At 30.7% G+C, this 26,682-nt stretch overlaps 1 protein-coding gene across 10 annotated transcripts in view; it reads right to left on the bottom strand.

Moving 5' to 3' along the window:
• The window catches only part of LOC127737541 (dynein axonemal heavy chain 2-like), an 80,492-nt gene extending 55,370 nt beyond the window's left edge, over nt 1–25,122 (bottom strand). For 5 of the 10 annotated variants that reach the window (XM_052248358.1, XM_052248363.1, XM_052248364.1 and 2 more), the window contains exons 1-30: nt 25,074–25,122; nt 23,789–24,025; nt 20,959–21,071; nt 20,243–20,591; nt 19,452–19,616; nt 18,788–19,026; nt 17,655–17,846; nt 16,953–17,090; nt 16,490–16,513; nt 15,172–15,279; nt 14,724–14,929; nt 14,186–14,315; nt 13,192–13,374; nt 12,456–12,590; nt 12,022–12,101; nt 10,522–10,668; nt 9,669–9,960; nt 9,210–9,314; nt 8,641–8,811; nt 8,158–8,286; nt 7,643–7,854; nt 6,901–7,101; nt 6,287–6,443; nt 4,848–4,937; nt 3,756–4,004; nt 3,108–3,269; nt 2,736–2,858; nt 1,713–1,850; nt 1,271–1,353; nt 425–605 (exon numbers count right to left, since the gene is read on the bottom strand). In XM_052248358.1, coding sequence (XP_052104318.1) covers nt 425–605; nt 1,271–1,353; nt 1,713–1,850; nt 2,736–2,858; nt 3,108–3,269; nt 3,756–4,004; nt 4,848–4,937; nt 6,287–6,443; nt 6,901–7,101; nt 7,643–7,854; nt 8,158–8,286; nt 8,641–8,811; nt 9,210–9,314; nt 9,669–9,960; nt 10,522–10,668; nt 12,022–12,101; nt 12,456–12,590; nt 13,192–13,374; nt 14,186–14,315; nt 14,724–14,929; nt 15,172–15,279; nt 16,490–16,513; nt 16,953–17,090; nt 17,655–17,846; nt 18,788–19,026; nt 19,452–19,616; nt 20,243–20,591; nt 20,959–21,071; nt 23,789–23,975 — 4,689 coding nt within the window. In that variant the 5' untranslated portion in view covers nt 23,976–24,025; nt 25,074–25,122. Of the gene's footprint in view, nt 1–424; nt 606–1,270; nt 1,354–1,712; nt 1,851–2,735; nt 2,859–3,107; nt 3,270–3,755; nt 4,005–4,847; nt 4,938–6,286; nt 6,444–6,900; nt 7,102–7,642; nt 7,855–8,157; nt 8,287–8,640; nt 8,812–9,209; nt 9,315–9,668; nt 9,961–10,448; nt 10,472–10,521; nt 10,669–12,021; nt 12,102–12,455; nt 12,591–13,191; nt 13,375–14,185; nt 14,316–14,723; nt 14,930–15,171; nt 15,280–16,489; nt 16,514–16,952; nt 17,091–17,654; nt 17,847–18,787; nt 19,027–19,451; nt 19,617–20,242; nt 20,592–20,958; nt 21,072–23,788; nt 24,026–25,073 lie in introns of those variants that run through there. The other 5 variants (XM_052248361.1, XM_052248362.1, XM_052248365.1 and 2 more) reach the window with 2 other exon arrangements.
• Nucleotides 25,123–26,682: the final 1,560 nt, after the last annotated feature.

The raw sequence follows: 26,682 nt of genomic DNA, 5'->3' as shown, positions 1-26,682 counted from the left end.
ATTTTTTCTCACTGATAACCATTCTTGTGCCTTGACACAATATAAATTTGAGTAAAGTGGTTCTACTGAAGTTACAATATTAAGACATTATTAAGTTAGGAAATGACAGCAAATGGTTCATATACTGTCAATAGATAGTGTATTACAGTACCATATATGGTTGTTGTCAGCCAACATGATTTTTTATTAAAAGTGGATAAATAAAAAACCAAAAAACTGCACATATAGTTGCTAACATCTACGTCACTTGGTCTCTGTTGGATCATTGTCTCATTGGCAATCATACCACATCTCCTTATTTTATAAAGATAGTGCAGTTAAATGGGGTGTTAGGATATTTGTACACATCTTGCTTTGTTGTTTTATCTGTTGTTAAACACAAATAAATTTTAAAAACAATGAAGAATGACAGATTATTACACACCTCTAAATACATCCATTGTTTCTGTACTTGCAACAAAGTCTCTACAACTTCCAAGATCTGTGAGAGAGTTTTCTCCCATTTGTCTACATCCTGTTCAAAAGCTTTGACAAATCTAGAAGCTTTCATGGTGGATAATTGTACTTGATTATCATCCAATGCTGTAAAGATGTTATCAATGCTCCTGTAAATAAATAAAGATGATTGGTCAAACAAGTTTGAACTGGGAACATTTCAGCAGTGCAATGTTCATACAAATTAAAATCTGCCCAATACCTACATTAGGGACATACATAAGGAAGGACCCCATAATCAATCAGTTGAAGGTTAGATATTGTTTCTACCACTGAAAAGTCACATTTTCATAACTGAAAAGTCCCATTTTATAGTTTATTTCTGACTTGGAATTATTATTAACTTTGTATTGAAAATTGGGAAAAATAGGGAACATGCAACAAAAGTAAATTTATCTAGAATTCAAAGGTAAGTTCTTGAAAAAATGAAACATTTACTGGCTAATATTTGAATGAATTTTTCAGTCAAATCTTGAATGACAGTCATTTCAATTAACTATAAAACTTGGGGTCAACATAGCTGTATATGAATGTTCCCTGTACAAACAAATGGCTGCCTCTCACTTTTAGCAATTAGGGTTCTTGTGTATCAATAATTCCACCTATGTATTAATTTACATTCCCAATCAGACTGGACAGGAATACTTATTTATAAAAACTGATAGAAGCTGTTGTACGAGTACACAATATCAAAAAGTGAAACTTGAACAAAACTAGTTCAGACTTCAAGTATATGGGATCTCTTGATACAACCAAGATTTGGTGACATACTTACACAAGTTTGAAATGTCCTTTGTCTTTGTAAGGTACAATTTCAAGGTCTGTAATATTCCATAACTCATCAATGGCTTTAAGTCCCTGAAATATGATCATATCTTCCATCATTTTAAATTACTGTGTACAGTTTTGCTTAATTTAACTTTCTCCGTCTTTCTTTTCTTTTTTTAACGATTATAATTTCTTGACATATATTAATGATTTCATCAATTTAATACCTGTTGTAATTTATGTTACATTGAAATTACTATATAAGTTGAATCTTTAATTTTTTTCTTCTAAAAGAAATCAATAGATACATTTCTACTGATTGTTCCCCATATCACAAATGATAAAATGTTATCAAACTTTGATATTTGAAGCATAAAAAATTTACAAGATTTGTCTAGAAAAGAGACTACTGAATTCTTGAACTGCTTATTTACTGGTCAATAACATACCAATTCAATAGCCAATTCCTTGGTCGCGGCACCAGATACATCATTGATAGTATCAGCAAACTGATCAAATCCATACTCAATAATCTTCTCCAGTGTGAAATCTGCTTCCTTGTGGTTAAACTCTTTTTGCATCTCAGTCTGAAAAACATACAAGTTATAGTCAAATGTCCATAAGTCGAAGTTGGACCTAACATAACTGTTCAACTTATCTGAGGTCTTGAGGTGGTTGTGATTAGCAAAGTGTTTTCCGATTTGAAAATAACACCTTTTATTGTCAACCTGGTATATATGAAAGCAGAACACTTATTTTATATTCCAACATATCTGCATTGATATTACATATAGTACTTAAAAATAATACTTTCATAAACATGAGACATAATCAACAGTAATTGGACCTATATTTTCACATATGATCACCATCTGATTTAATGTTTACAATCATAAGTTAATCAAATTTACAGTAGTAGTTGCCAAAAGAAACTAACAGTTAAAGGTGAATATCTAGGGGACTTTGAAACAAACTCCAGTTAACAAAGATTTTGAATCAACAGAGTTTGACTCATCAGAGTTATAAATAAATTGAACAAATAAATGGGAACTTTACAGAGGCTGACAAAATACCCAACTTATTCAAGTTTTAGACACATCAAGGTTTGACTGACTACTTAAAGAAATGAATATTTTTGAAAAGCTCACAAGGTTAAAGAAAAAAGTCAACTTATTTATTCAATGATATCACCATCCCAGATTTTTTTTAATACTCTAAACAAACAAAAAGGTTGAAAACTGAAGACTACTCAGCAGTCTAACTGCCCTACACAATTATTATACTTTTTCAAATAACTATAATTAAAAGGAGGTATGGGATATACATCAGTGAGACAACAACCCAATTACCCTATTTCTACCTAAAGTGTTCCACTTTCGAACCAGTTACCTATGCAACTAAAAACAAAATAGTTTTATATAAGAAGAAGACCATAAAATTTATGTCTATTTTCTACTATTAACTGTTGTTACCTGTATCTTCTCCCAATGTCTGGGTCTCATGGCTGGGTTCTTCAGATCTACGACTAATGGCATGGTACGTTTGAACTGGTCTACACGGTTCTTACTCGATTCTACAACTTCCCAGTTTTTATCCTAAAAGTACAGCAACAATTTAATCAGACTACTTTTCTTTCATATTTTATTTACAATATTTATATAGCGCATTACCTAATTAAAATTACTCTAAGTGCTTAACATAAAAAACAATCAATGCAGTTAAAAGAGGTGTTTCACATTAAAACCATCATATGAAAAATATTTCTTTTATTCTATATAAATTGTTTTGATATTAAAACAAAAATTCTGGTGATGAAGACTGAACAGAAATAAATGATGTTATACCTTAAGTTCTTTGCTAAATCTATTGAGTTTCTTGTACATAGATTGAGCAGTGGATTCCATTGTTTCTGTTTTGATTTCTTCAAATTTGCTGACTTTCCAATCTGACCACAAGCCTTCCCATTCTTTGTTAAGGGACCAAATTTGTTCAATGTGCTCTAAGTCCTAAAAACATGCAAATAAAAAAATATAAAAATTGTGATCAGTTTTAATCCTTTCCTTTGTAATATATTGTATATTATAAATCAATGCCAGCAATACATGCATTTGTTTCATACATTTTTTTCAGATTCTGTGTTAAAAAGTAAAATATGAATGATTTTCTTTTTAATGTGTTAAATATCAAATTTTAAATACTTTAAACAAAAGTTTTCTAGTTACCAGATGGCTTTTAACAAAAAAAATATCTTGACTCTGGTATCCCTTTTGGACTTCTTGTAAAAGTAACACCTGAAAGCTGATAATTCTAAAGTAACTGAAGCATATTGCTGATACAGTCTAATGTCTGTTACTCTGGAATTCTCCAGGTTTCTTAATTGCTTTTACAAATCTATTTTGCTGGACATTTATTTATGAAAACAAATGTTCCATCTGACTATAAGGGAAATGAAGATAAATATGGAATACAATTGTTTGAATATATAATCTTACCTTCTCCAAATTGGCGACTTCTTTAGATGGAGGTTGGTCAATCTTGAAGATATTAAGTCCTTTTCTGATTTCTTGTTCTTGTTTCTTCAGTGTATTTAATTGTTCTCTGATAGCCTCAATGTTAGCCACAGCTTCATCAGTACTAATGTTACTGGTGAATGGACCTTTAGTAGTAAATTCGTCCACCAAATTATGAACCTGTTTCTTGAACTCTTCTGACTGTGCCAATAATCCAGTCTTAAACCTTTCCTGTAAAACAGAAAAATTAATGTATTATCTTTACAGAAATTATTGAGACTCCAACTTATAGAAACAATGATAACATTATAAATCAGTGTTCATAATGTATCTGAATAATGTTGTATTGTACAACTAGTCTGTAAATCTAAAATTTCATTGATAAAATACAAGTTTTCAGAGAAATTTGAATCACAGCAAAATTTTACTATTGTCCCTGAAGCATGAAATGTAGGCCATATTGACCCAAATGTTTGCTGAACTGTATATGATCGTAGAGTTGAAATGTACAGTTAGCAATGGCAAGGTCAACATCAATAAAGAGAGATAATATACCAACAAATGCGTGAAGTATATATAGGAAAAATTCATCCAAAACTCTGTTTATATTGTCTTTTAAAAAAATCATCTTCTCCTCAAGGTGCAGCTGCTATATTTTTATTAATTGTTCTAATGAGGTCCAAGGGCATGGCGTTTATAATGTTATTGATTATGTCTTAATCCCTATCTCGGTCCAAATATATATGATAAAAGGGAGGTGGTCCCCATGGAGATTCACAAAATTAATTTAGACAATGCTTAGTTTCTAATACAATGGGTTTCTGAGAAGTTCTAGCAAAAGCAAAAGTTCTAATACAGATCCAGATGAGCCTATGCTCAAAAACACTCCTATATCATTAATATGGTAACTATATTAGTAACATATTTGGCCAGGGTGCATCTAACATGTATAAAATCCATCATGTCATTTCCTTTAAACCAGGTTTTATTATTTGCAAGGAGAAAGGTAAATCAAATTAAACCAGAAGTCATCAGCAAAAGTGTTAAGAAGAACCTGATTGATATAGTTCTGACCTTGTTCTTCTTCAGCATGGTCTCTGCATCTATAAGTTTCTGTTGGAATATGTGCCATTCATTACTCAACTCATTTAACATGGCTAATACCTACAATAACATCAAATGTTAAATGAATACATTAAAAACTAAGACAAGTCTTTATTATCCTACACTATGCATAACAATAAATTGCAATTGTTTTTTGTAAAAGATTCTTTCAGTGAAAGGTTTGTTTGTTGTTAAAAGTTAATGATATCACATATCACTTTTACTCCTTTATCTGTTATAACTATATATATATATATGCACTTTTGTACGCCAGTGGTTCTATATGAGCAGTCAAAATGTGTTGACTGTATAAAGCATTATGGCATGACTATTACTGAGACTGCTTTTAAAAATTTTAAATGAAATAAAAGCATGATTCTGATACACAGGCACTGACATAAACCATTTCAAATTGATATTGTTCTTATTTATTGATACAATTGTATTAATTATTATGTTTATTTCTTATTGTTGAAATTTACACTTTACAGTTCTCAATAGTCGAATTCGTGCACTTTCCCGTAAATTTCCTATGTCACAATGCTAATGTTATTACGTCACAGTTAGAACAGATTGTTTGATGACATTGTTTACACTGATTGACCTCGGGTCAACCGGTGTTACTCGTTCATAAAAAACAAATCAAGATTGGTGTTTGTTCTCTCAATGTGATGGCATGAAAAAAAAGACACCAAGACAGAGTACATTATACAGAGAGAAAAAATATTTGCAGATTAGGTTTGTTCAATTTAAGCATACATGGTACCCAGGGAAGGCACCTAAAAAAAGTAAATTAAGGAATGACTGTAATATTTTTCTGTCTATGAAGAAATAACATAAAAAATGTGGTGCACACTGAATAACCCGCATAGCAGGTTATCTAAAAGTGTGCACCACGTTTTTTAGGTTATTTCAAATAGACAGAAAAAATATTACAGTCATTCCTTATTATTTAATTCAAAATTCCATTTTTAAGGAGTAAATTTTGAAAAAAATGTTGGTGACGTCACAGTCACATGACAAAATCATGTCTATGAGCTGATAGACAAAACACTTTCAGCCAATCAGAAGATGTGTTACATCCAAAATAAAGATTTCAAAGTGACTTCCCTGGGTCCCATTTTTTTTTATAGAACAGCCCTTACCAGAAAAGTGTGCCTACACATTGTTTCGGTATCCTTAAGAGAAACAGGTTTTACATTTTGTGCAATATGACATTTCTTCTCTCTTTGAAATTTTATCTTTAACTATTTAAAGTCAAATGCTTAGCAATTCATGCGTCTTAAATTTAAAAAAAAAAATCTCAATGGAAATTAATATTATTTTTCACCAGATGACAAGAAACTATTTCTGTTGAATTTTAGCTAGAAATTACAAGAACTTTTATACTTATCAATGGTAAATCCTACCTCCTCTTCCACAGGGACTTCATATTTCTCTAAGATGTTAAACTGATCCTGCAGAGGTGGGAACTTTGCTTCTGTTTCACTTAATCCAGTGCTTAACTTCTCCCAAAGATTTAGACTGTTACCTAATTCATCCAGTGTCTGTGGAATCTTACTCACACTACAAAGTTAAATGTTTATGATGAAATACATCACATGCAAAGTTTAATCAATATTCACCATTTGTTTAAATAGTGATCATTTGAAATTTCCCCCAAACCAGCTGTTTCCATAGTTTTTATTAGAACATTCCATTACAGTTTATACATTTGTCTTTTCATTTTCTTATGTAAAGCAAATTTTCTAAAAGAAGTCAATTCATCTGTACATAAAATTAGTGCAATTATAAAAGAAAACTTTTTAATTCTTGCTTACAAAACGTTTTTTTATTATAACATTTTTCTTAATTACACTCTCACAAACATCTGTGCTTGGTACTTAATGAAATATTTGCTTGTCTTTTTAGTTTTCTTTTTTTAAATTTTTTTATTTGATACAGTTCCTGATTATTTTTTTCCAATATACTTTTTCATCACAAAAACACTTTTTATTTGAAAGAATATTTGTAAACAACCTACTTTTCACCATTTTCCTTGAGGAAAGTATTTAATTCCTTCAGACCATCAGTTGCTATTTGTTTCAATAATGTTGTAAATTTATTCTGCCATTCCTGACAATGACTCAGGATAGAGTATTTCAGTGGAGAACAATCCAATAGTACAAACTGTATGTTCAGTATGGTCTCTTGTGTCTGTACGTTGTTTGCTACTTCATCATATCTGGAAAATAATTTTTTTTTAAAATTGGAACTGAATATATGAATTAATTTGATAGTGCAGAAACCTGCTAAGTAACTGCAAATTTATAAATGAATTTATAATTTGTCATATTCATCCTGGCAAGGACAATTGAAATGTTGTTGTGCAAAAAAAATTTTGATGAAAATTAAATCTTCAATAAAGTTTCAATTGTCATGTATATAAAAGAAAGCATCCTTTTTTTTTGACATAGCTTTTTCTGCCAAATTTGTTGAACTATTCCATGAAAAAGTTGATACTGTGAAATTTTTTTTTTCATTTTAAATGATAGAAAGTTTTTTATATGGAAAACTTTGATCATGTAAACCTAACAATATCTGCACCAAATGACACTTGTAACTTACTTTTCTAGTAAAGTCTTAGCTAGCAATATCGGCATCTGATTTTCCAGACTAGTGTAAAGTCCTACCTAACAATATCAGCATCAGATTTTTCAGACTAGTGGAAAAGTCTAACCTAGCAATATCCACATTAGATCTTAAGACATGTGAAAACTTCTTACCTAGCAATATCAGCATCAAATGATGACACTTGTGGATTAAGTTTCTGGTAACGTCTAATAAACATGTCTTTATTGATTTCCCAGATTTCTCTGTAATTATCCCAGGTAGCAAGATAGTTCTTCAGGTTTGTAGCGTTTGCTGACATTCCACCATTTATAACACCGTGAATCTTCTTTGTCTCCTCATCTCTAGCTATTACTTCATGGATTGGCTGAAAACAAACAAACATTAAAGCTGAACTCAAACCTGTCTACTTTAAAAGGATCTGTTGCATGAAAATGTTGACATAAAATGCATTTGAAAAATTATTTTGACTTTCATTATTATAAAAAAAAATTCAAATGACTTTCATTATTTCATTAAAAAAATAACCATCATGAAAGGAAGAGCTCTTGTCCAAAATGTTCTAAGGAAATTCATATTTTTGTCATTTTAGATGCTGGAAAACTTGTATACCAAAAATATTTTTTTTTCATCGTTATTTTATTTTAAGATTAATTCTATAAGTACTTACATCTTTGGTAGATTTTTTCTTTGTCAATAAGTTTGGGAGTCTATTTATGTTGGAAATTGATTTTGTTAGATGTCCATAGATACTGCTTACAATGTTGGCCAATTGTTTCAGTGTTGGCTGGAACTCAACCTGTAATATAAAGCATGAACAATTCATAAGGTAGAAAAAAAACAATATCTGATTATGACATATAAAAAGAACAAAAGTTTCCTTCAAATGATCAAAGACAAAAAAGGACAACAAAAGTATTTTGTGAGAAAATATAACACTAAAATGCATAGAAAATAAACTTTCTCTAATTTCCATTTAAAAAAAGTAAGTATCAAATTCTAAAGTTTAAGAGTAGTGAGTTAAACTTACTTGGTCTCCCTGAAGAATGACCTTGACCCTAAGATAGGATTAGGAGCAGATTTGCCGTCCCCATTGATAGCTTTAGATAGTTCTTGTAATGACCATATAACATTAAGTCTGAGTTTAACTTACTTGGTCTCCCTGAAGAATGACCTTGACCCTGAAGAGAGGATTAGGAGCAGATTTGCCGTCCCCATTGATAGCTTTAGAGAGTTCTTGTAATGACCATTTAACATTAAGTCTGAAGGCTTCCTCCACCATTTTGTCCATTCTTTCTGTATATCTGTGCCAGTGTTGTTGTACCTGTATGAACACAAGCATGATAAACTAACATATTCAAACATCAAAAATTTATATTCAATTACAAAAATGAAAAAAAAACAAAAACAATTGACAATTCAACTGGGGAAATAAATATCGAATCGGACACAAGCAACAACACAAAAAGCGAAAACATGTAAATGGTGAGTCAATAATACTTAATCCCTGGATTTTTTGGGGGGAAATAATCCAATATTCAATATTTTATTTGACTATTAGAAAATGACAAACATTTTGATTAAAAACATATCTTTGTAATTTATACATCCCTTTTGATTTTTTCCATTATCAATTGATTATTTTTGTTATTGCAAAAAATGAAATACAACTGATATTGATTTTTTTCACATAAATTACATGAAATTTTATATAAAGTTTACCTCATTTCCATCAGTTCTGAATATTTCATAGGTCTTCTTCATTGTTCTCACAATCTCCTCATGGAATTTAGCTAAGTTTTTGGCTGATATTTCTCTATGTTTGGCCTGAAATAAATTTTAACAATTTTGTTATACAAGCAATAACTTACAAATCAAAGTGAACAGCTAAAAAGGCAGCCAATAAACAAACAAGCAAAATTATTAAGTGATTTTTTTTTCTATTGAACAAGTTGAATCATACCAGACTTTATTTTTTTCTCAAAATTATAAGAGGCCATTAAATTGCACTGGTGAAATAGCTTATAAACTAATGTACAAGCAGAAGAAAAAAAAATCAGGTTCTGGTAAGATATAAATACTGTAAATTCAGAAATTATTGCCAGCATTTATAATTGCAAATATGATATGACCAACCAAAATTCAAGACTTATTATTGCGATATACAATAGTAAGACAAACCTGTTCATCATCAAAATCGAGATTTTCATAGACTTTCCTACTGTCAATACTGATGAGTAACTGTTCACTAATCTTAACACAGTATCCTGATATATCCATGTTGGCACCTTTATAATCATCCACCATCAGCTGTATCTTACTGGCATTTATACGACAGTCTGTTATAAAGTAATCACTGATACCCTTAGAGGCCCATGTCAGTTTGGTCAGTCCTGGGTGAATCTTCTTATCAAGGAATCGAATTCTTTCTCTGAACATTCCTCTCTCTTCCAAAGATAAAGCTGCTATGATTCTGAAATGATATTGTTTACTTTGGAATTACTTTATTCCTGATCCTCACAGTGTTGTTACAACTAAAAACTTGACCTTTGTTTTACTAAGGTGTTACAACTAAAAACTTGACCTTTGTTTTACTAAGGTGTTACAACTTAAAAAAACTTGACCTTTGTTTTACTAAGGTAAAGAACAGATATGTAACAGATGTCATACCAAGATTTTGAATGGATATTCATTAAACACATTAAAGTGATCACTAACATACATTTAAATAATATTACTTTCTACAATTTACCTATTCTGGTCCCTAAGGAACACATGGTCACTTAAGACTTGTGATATCTTCCCTTGTGTTGTAGATAATTTACCTGTTATAACAACACATGTTCCTTTAGACCTCTGAGATCTTCCCTTTTGTAGACAATTTACCTGATATAATTTCTTACAACCAACAACACATGTTCCCTAAGACCTCTCAGATTTTCCCTTTTGTAGACAATTTACCTGTTATAATCTCTTACAACCAACAACACGTTCCCTAAGACCTCTGAGATTTTCCCTTTTGTAGACAATTTACCTGTTATAATCTCTTACAACCAACAACACATGTTCCCTAAGACCTCTGAGATCTTCCCTTTTGTTGTAGACATCTACTGCATAATGAGGTATCTCAAACATCAGTCTTTCCCAATAATGGATTTCTTGGAACATCTTCAACAGACTCCTAGTAACACAGACAATGTGATAAAAATACTAAATTCATGTGATAACTAATCTACATTCTGCTGATCAATAAACAAATTGATTAATGTGTCAAATTAAAACATACAAAACATAGAAAATCCCCCAATAATATATAGACATACATGGTTGTCAATATTATAATCAAATTTTCATAAAAAAAGTTTCATTTCTAAAGATTACATTATCTAAAAGTTTGTATACTAATAAAAATGCTTCAGTTTGGTAAATATAACATATAGGATTGAGATGGTAAGTGAATGTGCTTCCATGTCAATTGTTGTCATGAAGGGATTTAAGATATATGGGATAGGCTGTGTACTTCCTTAACATTGATGCCTGTATAAAACAACTGTTTGGTTTTGGTGATCTTGGTGTTTACATTTCAGAAACCTGTGCTTCTTATCATCAATGGTTGTATAAAAGAACCAAATTTGAGTTTAAGTGCTGAAAACTGAAAATAGTTTGTGATTTTCACCAGGTTTTTCATTGCAATTATAAACTGTATAAAAGAACATCCTAACTAAACAACACATTTAGTCTGCTTTAAGACATATTTAATTGTAATATTAAGTTAACAATTTCTAAATACAAATCTAAAGGGTTTGAAAAAACCACAAATCACAAAATATTAAACAATTTTCAGTTCAGATGTGCAGTATTCATGCATTTGGTATCTGCAGTACAGATTGGTTAATTTTTTTTGAAAATTTTCTTTATTGTTTTTCATGTGCTCAAAATTCACCACAGATTGCTGGCATAAAATACAGACAAAAAAACAAAATCAATGTATGAAATATTAGAGTAAACTGGTTGTCTTTAATATTGAAAAATAAGAAATTACCCATCTAAAATACTGTATTAGCAATGGAATATATTTATAAAATTAAACACAAGCCCTATTGCTCAGGCCAGCTAAATGTTGTCCTGAAAATAGACTTTACAAGCCATACAAATTTAATGAAATTTACGGGCAGACTGATTTTCGAGCTTGTAAGTCAAAAAGTTTTTCATAAAGACTGGATTGAAACAAATATTGTTTTAAACCAAAATCATCAGGAATCAATTTCTACCTATTTCATAAAGAAAATACTAATATTAACACATATTTGTCAGCTCTGAGTATATTTAAAGTATTGTGGTATAATTACAGACCTTATAATCATTTAGGACTTTTACAACTTAATTAACATGCTTCTGGCCAGCATTGTTTTTTAACTGTCTTGCCAAAAATTAAAAAAAATGTTGAATATTCAAGTTAATAATTGTCCTATTTCTGAAATACAAAAAATGTCTATGATCGAAGGTTACATTATGATAGCATTGATATGGTTACCTATTAAAGTTAATGTCCAACATAGGTGGTCTCTCATGACTTCTACACATTAATGGAACTTCCAACTGTTTCATTGGCTCCTTAGGAAAAGAAATATCATATACAAATAACCATGGTCATCACTTGTTTTTAAAAATATTAGTAAACAAACAAGTTGATGTAGATTTTTACTACTGATGTTATCATTGATGTTAAATTGCTTAATATATCCATATTCTGATTAATGATCTACAGCAGCATAGTCTTAAAAACATGCTTTTGATATCCATAAATTTTGTTTGTTTAAATTTGCTTTTAAATGTACCATTATAGGTGTCAGCCTGTAAAATAAGGGAAATTTCCCTCAGAGTCTAAGAAGTCATTTGCAATACAATAAAATTCCTTTTCTTAGTAATATGATAAATGTTTATAAACAATATCGTTGAATAACTTACTTTATCAACTGTGAGTGTCCATTCATGGAATGTTTTTCTGATGTATTCATCCAAGGCCTGACAGAGCTGTTGGTATTGGTTCCTGACTTCCTGTCCTATACCAATAGATGGCAAAAAGTGGGCTCTATCTAATGCCTGTAAAAATAATATATATCACTACAAATGTACACATAGTTATAGTGTTGCACCCTAATATAACATCTAAATAAAGCTTATAGTCAAATTTTGATAACATCCTGTATTGAAGGCCTCATGACTAACAGCACACGAAATACTGTTCTTTTGCTTGATGTGTGATAAACAAAAATACCACATCCTTTCTCTTCTATTACATGGATGGATGGTAATGAAACAACAATCTTATACAACTACTCTATTATAAGTACTGCTGGGTGGACATAATCAGTCCACTTATCTAAACTTCTAAAAAAGTGAAGAATAAATAAGATTAGCCTTTATATGCTGCTCAATTTGCACATATTAGTATTAAATACCGAATAACAGTTGTCATAATAAAACTTATCCTGAATGTGAATGGTTATTTTTTAGACACACTGTGTTTATGGTGAGAAGCAATGCTATTTTCTCCATTTCTGTTAAACACTGTTTGTTTTCAAAGCTAAGTCCAGAATATTTTGGACTGTTTAGTGCCTAATGCCATGCTTGATTTATCCTTGTTTCAGCTTTCTAGCCTACAGATCAAGTCCAGAATATCATAAATGGTTTGGAGACTTACCATCATGCCCCTCTCAATTCTCCTTTTTAACTGTCTGGCCCATAAGCCCTGTCCGGAATATTTAGGATGATTAGGGGATTGTGGTTGAGTTTTGTGTGTCAATTCTTTCTTCACAGCATTCAGTTCTTCATTAAACATGGAGAAGACATCCACTGTTTTCTTGTCAATTGTTCTTCTGATTGCCTGCAGAGAATTAAAGCCAACTATTATTTTGTTAAGGGAATAACTCTTAGCAGGGTTGACAATTTTGGATATTCCTTAGCAGGGTTTACAATTTTGGATAACCCTCGACTCATAAGGCCGCAACTGTATTATACCTCAACGGCAGTGAATAATAGGGTTATTCACCAGATGGTACAATTTGTCAAGGTTATTACTGTGAAGTATAATTATGTAAGTTATTTCCCTTAGCTGCCATTTTGGAGGGATAAAGGGTTGATTTTCTTATTTGACTAACCAAATTAAAACATGCCATACACACAAGTCTAATAAAAGATCCTTACTATATTGTAGTGATGAATCAAGCAAGGCTAAAAGAAATTAAAATTGTTCAAAAAACCATTTTTTCTAAAGGTTGGAGGTCAGTATAACAAGTTGAATTTGGCTGATTTATGAAGGAATTTGTGCACTTAGACCTAAAACATGGTGACAAAAGGGAAGTTACTCTTGCTCATATAATGTCAATCGAAACCTATTTATAGCTACTAACAAGTTTTCAAACTATTTAATTTCAAGCCTTACTATATCTGTGGTACAGCATTCAAAAATATTAAACTCTCATCAACTATCTATTTAGACCAACTGGAAGTATTTAAACTGTTTGACTTTTACCAGATTTAAAAAATAAGTAAAATGAAGTTTAAAAGAAAAACTCCAAAGAAAACCTGTAATGATAATCCAAGGGGTACATATAGTCACACTTCTATTTCTGACAACCAAAAATACATCTGCATTGTCCCTTGTTTGTTGTTATGAACTGGTTGAAAAGCTTTACCTCTCTTGAAGCCAGATGCATGAAGATATCCAACAGCTCTACTCCACCATCAACAGTCGTCACAGTATCAAATGCTGATGTTATTATATTCTGCATCATAACTTCTAGATCTTTTATACCACCTCGAAATCTGCCAAAAAAGTCTCAAATTAAAAACAATAACCTACATCTCCTTTTGTTCATATAGACAGTTAGACAAATAAAATGTCCTTAGACTAAAAACCACTGTTAACTCCTTATATTCACAATTACTTTTTTATTTTCAAGATTTCTAACTGGTCAATTAATATGTATCATGCAAAGATACATCCCCATGACATCTAAGGTGGTATTTTTCACAATCTCTTTGTTTAGACCCATTACCAATTAACCTGTTCTAGTAATTATTCCAAAATGTAGCCATGAAATACTTTTTTACAGACCACATGTTTTGGTCCCATTATTAACTTATTGTAGTTATAATTCCAAGATGTAGCCCTGACATCTAAGATTATGATTTTTACAGAGTTACATAAGTTTGGACCTATTATTAAATTACCTGTTGTAGTCATCATGCCAAGATGTAGCCTTGACATCTAAGATTGTCTTTTTCACAGCCCTTAGCTGACTTAAATTCTTTTCAAATACTGCTTCAATTTCCAGTAAACTCCTGGCAATCTCTGGACCTTTTTGTCCAGCAAAGTGTGGCATTTCTGTCTTAGATCCATCCTGTCTTCTGGCAAAGTGGATCTGAGCATCACAGATCTAAATACAGATATATATGAGGTGTTATAATAGTGTCTTAAATCTTTATTTTTCATTTCTAATCTTTCTAAAACAAAAAATAGAAATGGCTCTATCAAAACAGTATTTTCCATTAAATATGTATTTATATATTTTTCTTTTGACACGTTCCAGTTTTAAAACATGTAGCAAAATGCAGCATTCTGATACAAATGTTAAAATGTGACATTATGTTTTGTTTATTTCATATGTTTTCTTCATACCTCAATCAAATCTTTACATCTCTGTACAAAGGCATCTATCTGTGCAAAAATACTGCTCTTGTCCAATACCCATCCATCTGGAGAAAACTTATGATGAAGTTTGGCAGTCTGTAAATGGACAAATTAAAATTTCAACTCTTTATTACAGGGGTATAAAAATAGCATGAAGAGATATATTTTTCTTATGAATTATAACAATTTCATATGAAAATATTGGGAATACTCATGCAAATTTTTCAACTAATTACCGAATTCTGTGATTGGTTGAAACAAAAAATTTCATTGAATTGGTTTATACTATTTGTTACAAACATTCCAACAATATTCAATTATGTCAACTGATTAAAAGATACACATGAGCTAGAGTAATCATCATCCATGCCAGAAGCTAGTAACAAGTGTAACCCACACTTTTGAAAGATATTTAAAACGCTGTACAAAAAAACAAGACAAATGACAAATTTGTTCTCTCTCTAAATATTGTAAGGACAGCTTTGTCATATAATATGAATATGTTTTTCATACTTGAAAATATTGCATTTCTGCAAAATACAGAAATAATCTGAATGAAACCATTTTAATATTAACAATACAATCAAAAAAGAAAAAAAAGATATATTGTAGTTACTTTTATTAATCCCATTAATAGCGATTCCCTACAGATATAACCCATTGTATTCACCATCGTTATAACGTATAATTAGTGATTTCTCACATATATCACCATTTGTATCATCATCATTGTTATCAAATATAATTTCCCCATGCTTTTTATGTTAAATATTAAACAGTCACACAATATAATATTAGAAATATTTCAGCAAATACCATATATGTCATTCTGTAATTTGAATACACTAAGGAATTCTTTCTGTAGGAGAACATTTGCTCAAAAGGTAAAAAATTCTGAATTATATATTTTTTTTTTGCCAGTCATTGTGATATATTCATAAAAAATGGACTATTCTGACTATATGTAGTCGGTAGACAAAAATCAAAACATGCTTTGAAATAACTGTTATGAGTCTCCAAATCAAATTTTGTCCGAAACATGACTTTGATTACTTAAAAAAAATATAAAATTGAAGATTTTAAAAAGCTTTGAAGTGTTAACATTTTAATCCTTTTTTTTAAATAGTAGAAACATTAAAAAAAAAATCAGGAAGTAAACAAAAAGGAGTATATACCAAAATTTTGAGGGAAACTGAATAATTGATTGGAGCAGAACTGATCCGGAAGTGTTTTAACAACCAAGTTCTCCTTTACACATGCAGTGCAATCTTACTTTTTATCGTCCTTACCCAGCATGTATACTTACTGCATAATTATGTAGTGCTGCAGTCTATCACAAAGAAATAGTCAGTTAAATCTAGTATTAATTTGTTCATCTAAACAGGACAATTCTAAATTTTAATCTATGTGTAATATAAAATCTACTTCTACATATTAGTTTCTCAATACTATAAAAAAATAAATTCTTATTGCAAACATAAACTATTCTATTAATATATCACAACTTTATTGTGGTGGTCCCTCATATCTTCACATATTTTCAAATTGTGTCTTTACAAAATTTGTACAAGTTCTATTTCTATTGCCATCCTAAACTTTGTAGGGTCCAAGAGTTAGTGATATATCAGTAGTTCACTGTTGCAAATTGATACCTTATTCAAAATAATCTAAATACTATAGGTATAAGTGGAAGAAAATCTATCTACATAAGGGGAGATAATGTCAACTAGATCAAAGGGAGATAATTGACGGTTTGTCTTGATTCTTACTTTATCATAAATCTCCTTCCAGTGTTCACAGCATTCAATACAATCACGAAGTGACTGTAGACCTGTCTGTACATAACCATCAAATATCCTGTCCAAGTTTATTTCACGGCAACATCGTCTGATTATCTCATTGCTCATCTAAAATTAAAAGTAATTCAATTTCCTAAGTTAAATATCTTTGTTGATCTAAAATCACATAATTATCTCTGTACTAATATGGAATGAATAAAAATTAAATAAATTTATCTCATTAAAAATATGGAATTAAAAACAAATTCTTCTACCACTTTTCTAGTATCATAAAATAGTCTCATTAGTATTTAGTCAGGACGTTCCAAGTTTAAACTGACGAAAGGCAAATACATACTGATCCGAAATAATGATCTGGAAAACAATGACTTGAAAACTCTATTTACAAAACAGAATAACAAATGAGAATTATTTAAAAATAACTTTTAAGTTTCAAACAGAAATAAAATAATTTCAAATGAACCATTAGTGAATTTAGAAAAAAAACACTATATTTTGCATTGGGAGTCAATTGAATATGAGTTATGCTGTAGGAAATATTTCTTCCCTCCTTTATGAAAAAAAAAAGAATAAATATGTGCCCATTAAAAAGACTTGTGGTTAGGGTTGTTTAAAAAAAGTTCATATGACTTGAAAAATTACATTACTGATAAACATAGTTATCCTTCTTACCTTTTTCAGAATACCAGTCAACCTTTCTCTACTTTTATAAAACTCAGAGTTAACCCAGATCATTCTGATCATGTTGAGTATTTTTGGTAACATGGCTGGGATGTCTTTAGGTTTGGCCTCAGACAATTCATAACAAGGATCTTTCAGCACCAACAAAAACTTTAAATTACTCTCTGCTTGTCGTGATCCTTCCTATCAATAGTAAACATTTAGTTTTATTATACTTCATGTCAAAATGCCAGATTTTGATTGGTTAATACGAGGTAGATAATTTACTCTATCCCATGGCAAATACGCTATTACCCTTCATGGATACGCTTGATCAAGTGATCGCTTTACTAAATATGGATGGTTGTTATGTACATGACGTTATAGTTTATTTCTTTGAATTTGATATTTAAAACACATTAATAACAGAACATTCAGTATAATGAATTAAATAACACATATCTGAGAGGTGATAGAGTAGATTGTTACCCCTCGAAAAGACATTGTCAACCTTGGCATCGCATCAGTTGACAATGTTTTCTCGGGGTAACAATCTGCTCTATCACCCTCTCAGCTATGTGTTATTTATATAGTGTTCATTTTTTTCATGTTTTAGAACATTTCTTTTTCTGGAAAAGTCTTACACATACAAGACAGTCACCTTTTTCTTCTTTGACAACCAAGGAACCTTATTCCCATGCTACAATAATTTACTGCATGTTGTTGTGCATTTAGAAAAAAAACAAGTGCAAAACGTCAAACGGTTTTATTTTTTATTTTTACAAAACAACCTGTTTCAGTGCAACCTACACCAAGGTCAAACTGTACACATTTGATCTTTACCAGAAAATTACCTGAATTCACTTAATCTACAAAAAGGGAGAATATAATTATTTTTTTTAATAAAATTGTTGGCCAATATTAACTGTAACATAAATGAATTAGATTTCAATTCTTATAACCAGTCCTTGTTTACAATAACATTTACTTACACTCAAATCTTTATGAATGTGTTACTTAGTAAACATGGTAAAGGGAGACATCAAACTGATGACATGAAAAACACAAAAATAAAAAAGAAACCTTTTTTGTCCATTTCTATATCAATATTAACTCTATTTCAAGCTATAAGACATTGTTCTTACCTTAATTTCTCCAGATAATTTAAGGAATGGTGCAACATATGATGATTTAGCACAGGTTAGTATTTCTGTGATCTTTTTAACCCCTGCTTTATCTAACTGTGTACTGATACCAGTCAAATCTGAACATCTATTCTTCCAAAACTGTATCTCATCTAGAGGACCAGAATTCTCAGCCATTTCAAATGCATCTTGGGTAGTTAATACTTCTTTGATTTGTCTGGCCCAATGAATCATTGCAGCTAAAATGAAATTTTGTTTAGTTTAATGCTTTGTGTATTTTACACGGATTTACAACAGTTATAAGTTTCTTGCTGATGATGGCACAATGGAAACTTAATCAAGGTTAACAACCTGTGTTAAACTGTGTGAGAGAGCAAATGAAGGAGTAGTAAAATTGAAAATCAAAAAATGTTTGCTTTTGAATTAAAAAAAAAAAAAATCTTTATTAACATTTAGACACTATTCTCCATAAAATATGACAGTTAAACTTATGATTCCACTATGTTTGAGGTGCTGTTTCATCACAGATGGATCATGTTTCCATTTGTGTAATGAATCAGTCGTTTATAATTTGTTTATCATTTCACTGTTCAGACACCAATCTTTTTTTTTAAATCACATATAAGTGAAATGTTGCAATTTACAGAAATATAATAGCACTTACTTTCTAGTCTTTGTACCAGATCTTTGTTTTTGGCAGCATCCTCTGATCTAAGTCTAAGTCCCTCAGATGGAATATACAGAACTGTTTTACCCTCTAACTTCCATCGTGTGTCAGTCAAGTTGGCCAAAAATTTGTGTAGCTGTGCTGAGAAATCATTTTTTATACCTGAACAACAGTTAAGGATCTGATATATTTATCTGAAACTATTTATGAAAGTGTTATTTTTATGCAGAAAGTAGAACTAGAGGTTCAGCAAAAAAGCACACAAAATGATACCGTTCCTATTACTAATTATACATATAAGTCCATTATTTGTTAAGGGAAATCCCAAAATTAGTTTGGATCAAAAAGAAAAATAAGAGGTGCACAATGATATTGTATGGTGAAGATTCTGAGAAAGCTTCATTAATTCTGAAGAGGGATTTAGGGGAAGTAGATATAAATGGGTACTGTAGTATGCAGATATGACAAAGTCCATGTCATGCCAATGTAAACTCAAAAATCATAAATCTTGGTTTAAGAAATAAAATACTTGTAGCATGGGGTAAAATTTAAAATAAGGATCTTTATTGTACATACCTTATGAATTTATTGCTATCTAAAGGGATGTGAGAATTCTTTTATTCTGGCAATAATGAGTAAGAATGAGTTTTTATGTTATTAGAAAAGGTTTAACTCATGCTTGATGAAATATGGTACTGAATATATATAAGCTGCAGTTTTTAAAATTGGTTGATATTTTCTGTACAAAAAGTATGCAGCACCCTCAGGAATATTGAAACAAAGGATACTGTCTGGCCATGTTGTATTTTCAAAGAAAGCTGGAGCATAGATTCCCATCATCAGCCTGAGTAGACTTTCAATATGTTGTCCTTTAACAGTTCCATACTGAAGGACGTGATGAAAGCTTTCTGTTGTCACTTCCTTTGCTCCGTCAGCTTTGATGAAGTAAGTCATCTGGTCAACATAGTATGCAGGTAATGAATACTCAATAATGAATCCTTTATACTGGTCAATGAAAGCTACCATAAATCTAAGTCCTGTATCTTCAATAAAATTGTTTATAGCATCTTCATGGAGTTCTTTCCACATGTTTTCTGATAGTCCTGTCACATTTATTCTCATTTTAATCAGGGAAAGCTGAAAGGCAAGTTAAATAAGGTGTCAAATCCTTTAATCAAGAGAGAACAAAAGAAATCCAATTTTAACACATGTAGTTCATAATGACTAAAAGACTGCTAGTAAGTTAATTTAAATTTTAAAACAGATGAAGTATCTTTGGGGTTTTTCAAATGGTAAAAATATTCTACCAAAATTCTATAGACACTGCCACAATGTACATGCCAGTAAACTGTACAGTGTAAATAAATCAGGTGTTAAGAGGATTGAGATAATGAAGGTAGGCAAAATATTTAAAAATATTTCAAATTCTTTATTAATAAAAGACTATCGGAGTTCAAAAGTTTCAATAAATAGTAGCATTTTTAGGAACCAGAGCTACAATTACCACAGATGGTCCTGTATCTATAGGAGGTTCTGGTTCTGTCTGTTCTACAATTTCTCCTGTTCCATTAGCTGCTATAGATAAATCTCCTTCTCCTGGCTGTAATGTACCATTGGCTGTAACAATAACAACAAAAAATAATGATAAAGTGTTAGAGATTCATTCAGTTTGTATAAATCAACCAAATAAAGCAGTGAATGATTAATTCTTCTGATTAGAATGTATGAGAAACCCAGCTATGTATCAACTACAAAAAGTGTCATCCATAACAGTTTACTTATTTACCTTCGCAAAGGAATGGGTGATTAATATCCTGATTAAATTGTGTTATTTCTTTCTATACTATATTCTTTACACAGAGATCTACTATCTTTATTACTAAATTCATTATTTTACTTTCTAGTTGCAAATTGTTTGGGCACAGTGAAATATGCTTTCTTGAAAAACATCTACATACATAGCAGACATATTTTATTTGTATAATTTGAAATTTCATAAAACAGTATATATAATTCATTTTATTTTTTTATTTCTTCATTATTTTGTTTTCTGTTACCCACAGAAATAAAGATTTTGACATGTGACACTTGTCCACTTCAGAAAGTTGAATTTTCAAACTTTAAAATGCAAGGCTTGCCAAACTGATTAACTACTACAGCTGTTTATTATTCACTACTGACTGGTATGAGATGAATAATATATACATGTACGTCTTAAAACAAATGTCACTTTTCTTACAGTGTTATAGATTTATTGAAATAATTCAAACATTTAAACGGTTTCAAAGCAGCATATAATACAAAAGAAACTCTTATATCTTATTGCTTATATAAATTTTGTTTGTTTTAATCTCTGATTATATGTGAAAATAAAGGGACTTTTTCCAGCCATTTGTTGTCAATCTTTTTAATGTTTAAAAGTTATAAGTACAGATTTATAACATCATGTTATTTAAATTTTAAAGAAATCTCAACTACAGGACAATATGATATTACATGATTTAAATCTTTAATACAATTCTTAACCTTGGCAGATTATCAAAGCTATACTGATAAATGATAAAACTTTTTTCAATAACCGAATAATGAATGCAATATATGCATGTACAAACTTTATATGTAGACTTGACATTACTTAGTCTTTACAGTTCTGTGAAATCTTATAGGTATATAAATAAATAATTAAAAGATTATACATGTAGAAGATATGTATCATCAAAATATATACATGGATGAATTACTGAGTGATAGTCAAGACTTAACATAAGAAAATAACCTGGTAATCATGTTAACTTACATCAGTGAATTACCCAGTAACTGAACAAAAATTGCAAGGGCAAATTACTCAGTGGGCAGTAAAAACATCAGTTAATCATGTACTCAGTCAGGAAAGGTAGCCTTATATTGGTTGATTACTTTATAAAGGTAGAGTCTGACTTGGGTTAATTACTCAGTGAGTCAGTAAAACATCAGTAAATCATGTACTCAGTCAGAAAAGGTAGACCTATATTCGTTTATTACTTTATAAAGGTAGAGTCTGACATGGATTAATTACTCAGTGAGTCAGTAAAACATCAGTAGATCATGTACTCAGTCAGAAAAGGTAGACCTATATTCATTTATTACTTTATAAAGGTAGAGTCTGACTTGGATTATTTACTCAGCGAGTCAGTAAAACATCAGTAAATCATGTACTCAGTCAGAAAAGGTAGACCCATATTTGTTGATTACTTTATAAAGGTAGAGTCTGACTTGGGTTAATTACTCAGTGAGTCAGTAAAAACATGAGTAAATCATGTACTTAGTCAGGAAAAGTAGACTTATATTGGTTGATTACTTTATAATGGTAGACTAGAGTCTGTCTTGGGTTAATTACTTATTAATAAAAGATATTCAGTGTTAATTACTTAGCAACATTTTAGATTTACATAGGTTTATAACTCAATAATTCTTCAGATAATATCTCATTAAAATGAAGTTTTAGAGGTAGGTATTATTTTATTTTAGATTCTATTGCATTAATCGAAAATTTATGGATTTCAGAAAGTCAATATGGCAGCAAACTCCTTAGTTACAACATGCCAATTGTGCATCTGATGGTAAATAGTGACCAACGAACAAAAAAAATGTTAATTAAAAATTTGCGAATGTTTGGCTTAAGATTTATGAAGATTAAACACATTTTTTCTAGAGGTTATTGATGTGTAAACGGGGTCACTTACTCACAAACTTACATAACAGTCTGAAACTCAGTTTGTGAGTTAATTGCCCCAGTTTACACATCAATAACCCCTAGCAAAAATGTGTACAGTAATAGTCCTATAGTAAATAAAGACAGATGTCACATTACAGTAGAGAAATCAGATTTGAAATCTTTCTCACTTTTTTTTCTGTCAGTATATCCAGAATGTGCACATTTACAATTCAATATCCAATGATGATAGTTTCAAATTGTGTTCTTACACAATTTTAACATGTATGTCTGTCCCATTTGTGACTTGTCATCCTGCTCTGTCAAACCATTGCTACTGACAATACAGAATCCAAAACTGGCAGATTGTTTGTTGGACAATACTTACATGTACCTCCCACTATGAAACAGATTGTGTTCTTATTAAGTACTTACATGTCCCTCCCACTGTATAACAGGAGTCGGTTTCACAAAAAAAGGTACGACTAAGACTGTTCATAGGTACACTGAATTGTTCATGACTTACTATCAATCATAGTCGTAAGTTTTTTGTGAAACAGACTCCAGATTGTGTTCTTATCAACTACTCAATTTACATGTTCCTCCCACTATGTAACAGGTTGTGTTCTTATCAACTACTTACATGCCCCTCCTGCTGTGTCATCCTGCTCTGCCAATCCATTGGCTGCTGCCACTGCAGATTCTAATGATGGTAGGGGTGTGTTACTTTTAGATCCTTTAGGTGTTCCTGCTTTTGATCCTTTTGGTGTGCTAGCTTTAGAACTCCTTTTTGTGTTTGGGGTTCCAGTTCTAGAACCCTTTTCTGACATCTTAACTCAAGTTAGTTATCTTTTTCAATAATAACATCTATGTAACTTAACTGCAATACATGAAATATTAGATAATTATTTCGAACAAACAAATAATTGCCATGAAATTAGAAATAAACGAAATGGAAATTAATAACCTGATATATTTCATTAATTTTTTGAAGGAAATGTTTCAGCTTCAATTTTTATTGATTTTTCTACAATGTTACTGCTGCCTCCTTGATACATGTATATTGTACATTGTACATTTCAAATCTTCTATACCACATTTGTTAAGACGTAGCAATCTATGCCCTAAGGCAAGTAATGTTTTGAGTAATCCCTTTTGGTATAATATGTCACATTGTGTCTCACTCTGGAGTGATTTTCTGATTTGGCCATATTAACTCCATAAAAAGTATTTTATTAATAAATTTTACCTCACCCCCAAACCCTGCCTTTCAACAACATTCCAAACATTCTAATCAGGTAAGAATTGAACAGAAGCCAAACTTGTATCAGCCTTTTAGAATCCCTTAAAATTTTGAAGTTTCCTTACCTTTTTTAAGCTTTGAATTCATAAATTTTAGTGAATAAAGAAAGTAATTTGTAAATGAAAGGGATGTAACCAGAGGCAGAGAACATATGATTTGCCTTCGAAAACTACTGTCCTGGCCTATTTCGATCTCAGCAGGGGCGGATTCAGACGGGGGCGTGGCGGACATGCGCCCCCCCCTAAAATTTGCAAAACACGGGTTGTCCTCAGCTTAATAAAGACATAGTTTACCTCAAAAACCCCCTAACCTAAAATCCTGGATCCACTCCTGCTCAGGACCCCTGGCACAGTAAGCCACCATTCTACCAAATGAGTTCTCTACTGTCACAGCTAATAAGGGTGGTAAAAATAAAGTAGGTAAGGGGAAACTACAGAACTACTAAAATTCAGGTCAGCACCACTGCAATATTCGTAGAGTTCTGGGTTCTAAATAATTTTGCTTTTTGTGATATCATAGGTATTGATTTATTATATGTGTCGGTATCACCTTAAACTTCAATGGAAATTTTACATTAATAGTACAAAACTTTGTGTTAAATGCTGAAAAAAAGTTTGAAGTTTACCTTAACAACCATCCACCTTTAGAAATTATTTAGATCACGTCTGTTCTCGTAAATTGCCGAGAAAATTGATGTATTTTCATTGGCTAATGAAAAGAGGCACATGCGGGGATTGTATCACGCTAAGTTATGATAGATTGTTCTCACCTGGAACCTTTTTGACACCAATCATAAAACCTATGTACATCGCATTTCAAAACGCACAACAACGGACTGAAAAGACAAAAGAAGACCAAAACCCAAAATGAAAAAAAAAAACAACAACAATTGTTATTGTTATATGTCCAAAAGTACAAAAATCTATATTTTAAAAATATGCTGTCCTCTGGATGTTTTTTTGTCATTTGGATCATTGGTTGCTGTCTTATTCACTGAGGTGCTCCTTGTCAACTTTTTCACAAAAAAAAGTTCTGATGAGCTTGTTCATGTTTTTCATGACAGTAAATGATTATTATAGGTTTTCTTTCATGAATTTATAAAGTCGAACCACAAATGACAAGAGCAAATGTAGGACTCAAGATTTTTTTTCGTATTTTTGGCTATTTCTTGTTAACCCTAACCAGCATAAATTGATCAACAAAATGAAATCTGCAGTTACATCATCTCATCTGAAAACAGCAATCAATTCCTTGTGGGAGTTATTGCCCTTCAATGAAAATGTTTATTAATTTTAAGGATACATGTCTTTTTCTTGAAAACTAGTGAGAAACTGTAACCAGCAAAATAAAATCTACAAATCTATCAACTTGACAAAAACTATCAACTGACTCCTTCCAGGAAATAGTTCTTGCCTTTCTATAATGATTTTCATCCTTTTGTTTTTGTTTTGACTATTATCTTGATTACTATGATAGATAGAAACTGTTTCCTGCAAAAAAGGCCAGCAAGATAAGATCTAAAAACAAGAGACCCCCCAAGAGCCTAAATCATTCACCTGGTACACATATGTCATTTTGGTTTTGATTTTACTTTTCTTGCAATCAGTTATGTTTGCTTAATTATAAATCTTATTCAGTGACATTTTTGTAGATCAGTTTTACTGTTTATTTAAAACTTTCTAATAAAGTTTTCTAAATAATTGGCCAAATTATTGAAATTAATAAAAAAAAAATTGTCTTCAAGGGAACTAAAGCCTATAAGGAGTCTGTGTTGACTTACTTTTAAATCTTATTTTGCTGATATTTTTTGCTTTTTAAAGTTTCTTTCTATCCACTATAGTTTTGGACAAAAATGCCCCCAAAAATGTATAAAAATCATCACTCAGAGAAATAACTCTTATAATGATTTGTTTGACAATTTGGGCCATGTTGACTGATTTATAGATCTTATTGTGCTTAAGATTTTTGCTATCAATTGTTCCTTTCCGTCTATAATAGTTTCAGCAAAATACACAAAAATGGGTTAATCATCATCTTTCATTTTTTTACTATTTCACCTTTTTTGACTTATATGTAGATCATAATTTGCTAAACAATTTTCCCATAGTGTTGCTCTCAATTTATCATAGTTTCTGCAAAAACATCATAAAAGGGTTAAAAAATGGTCATTATGGGGAAATAACTTGTATAAAGGGTCAGATGATAATTAAGACCATCTGGACTTATTTGTAAAT

This window comes from Mytilus californianus, unplaced genomic scaffold (genome assembly GCF_021869535.1).
Source record: "Mytilus californianus isolate M0D057914Y unplaced genomic scaffold, xbMytCali1.0.p SCAF_4, whole genome shotgun sequence".
Taxonomy (NCBI): Eukaryota; Metazoa; Mollusca; class Bivalvia; order Mytilida; family Mytilidae; genus Mytilus; species Mytilus californianus.
The sequence above is the reverse complement of the archived record's forward strand: the minus strand, read 5'-3'. Positions and strand labels throughout refer to the sequence as shown.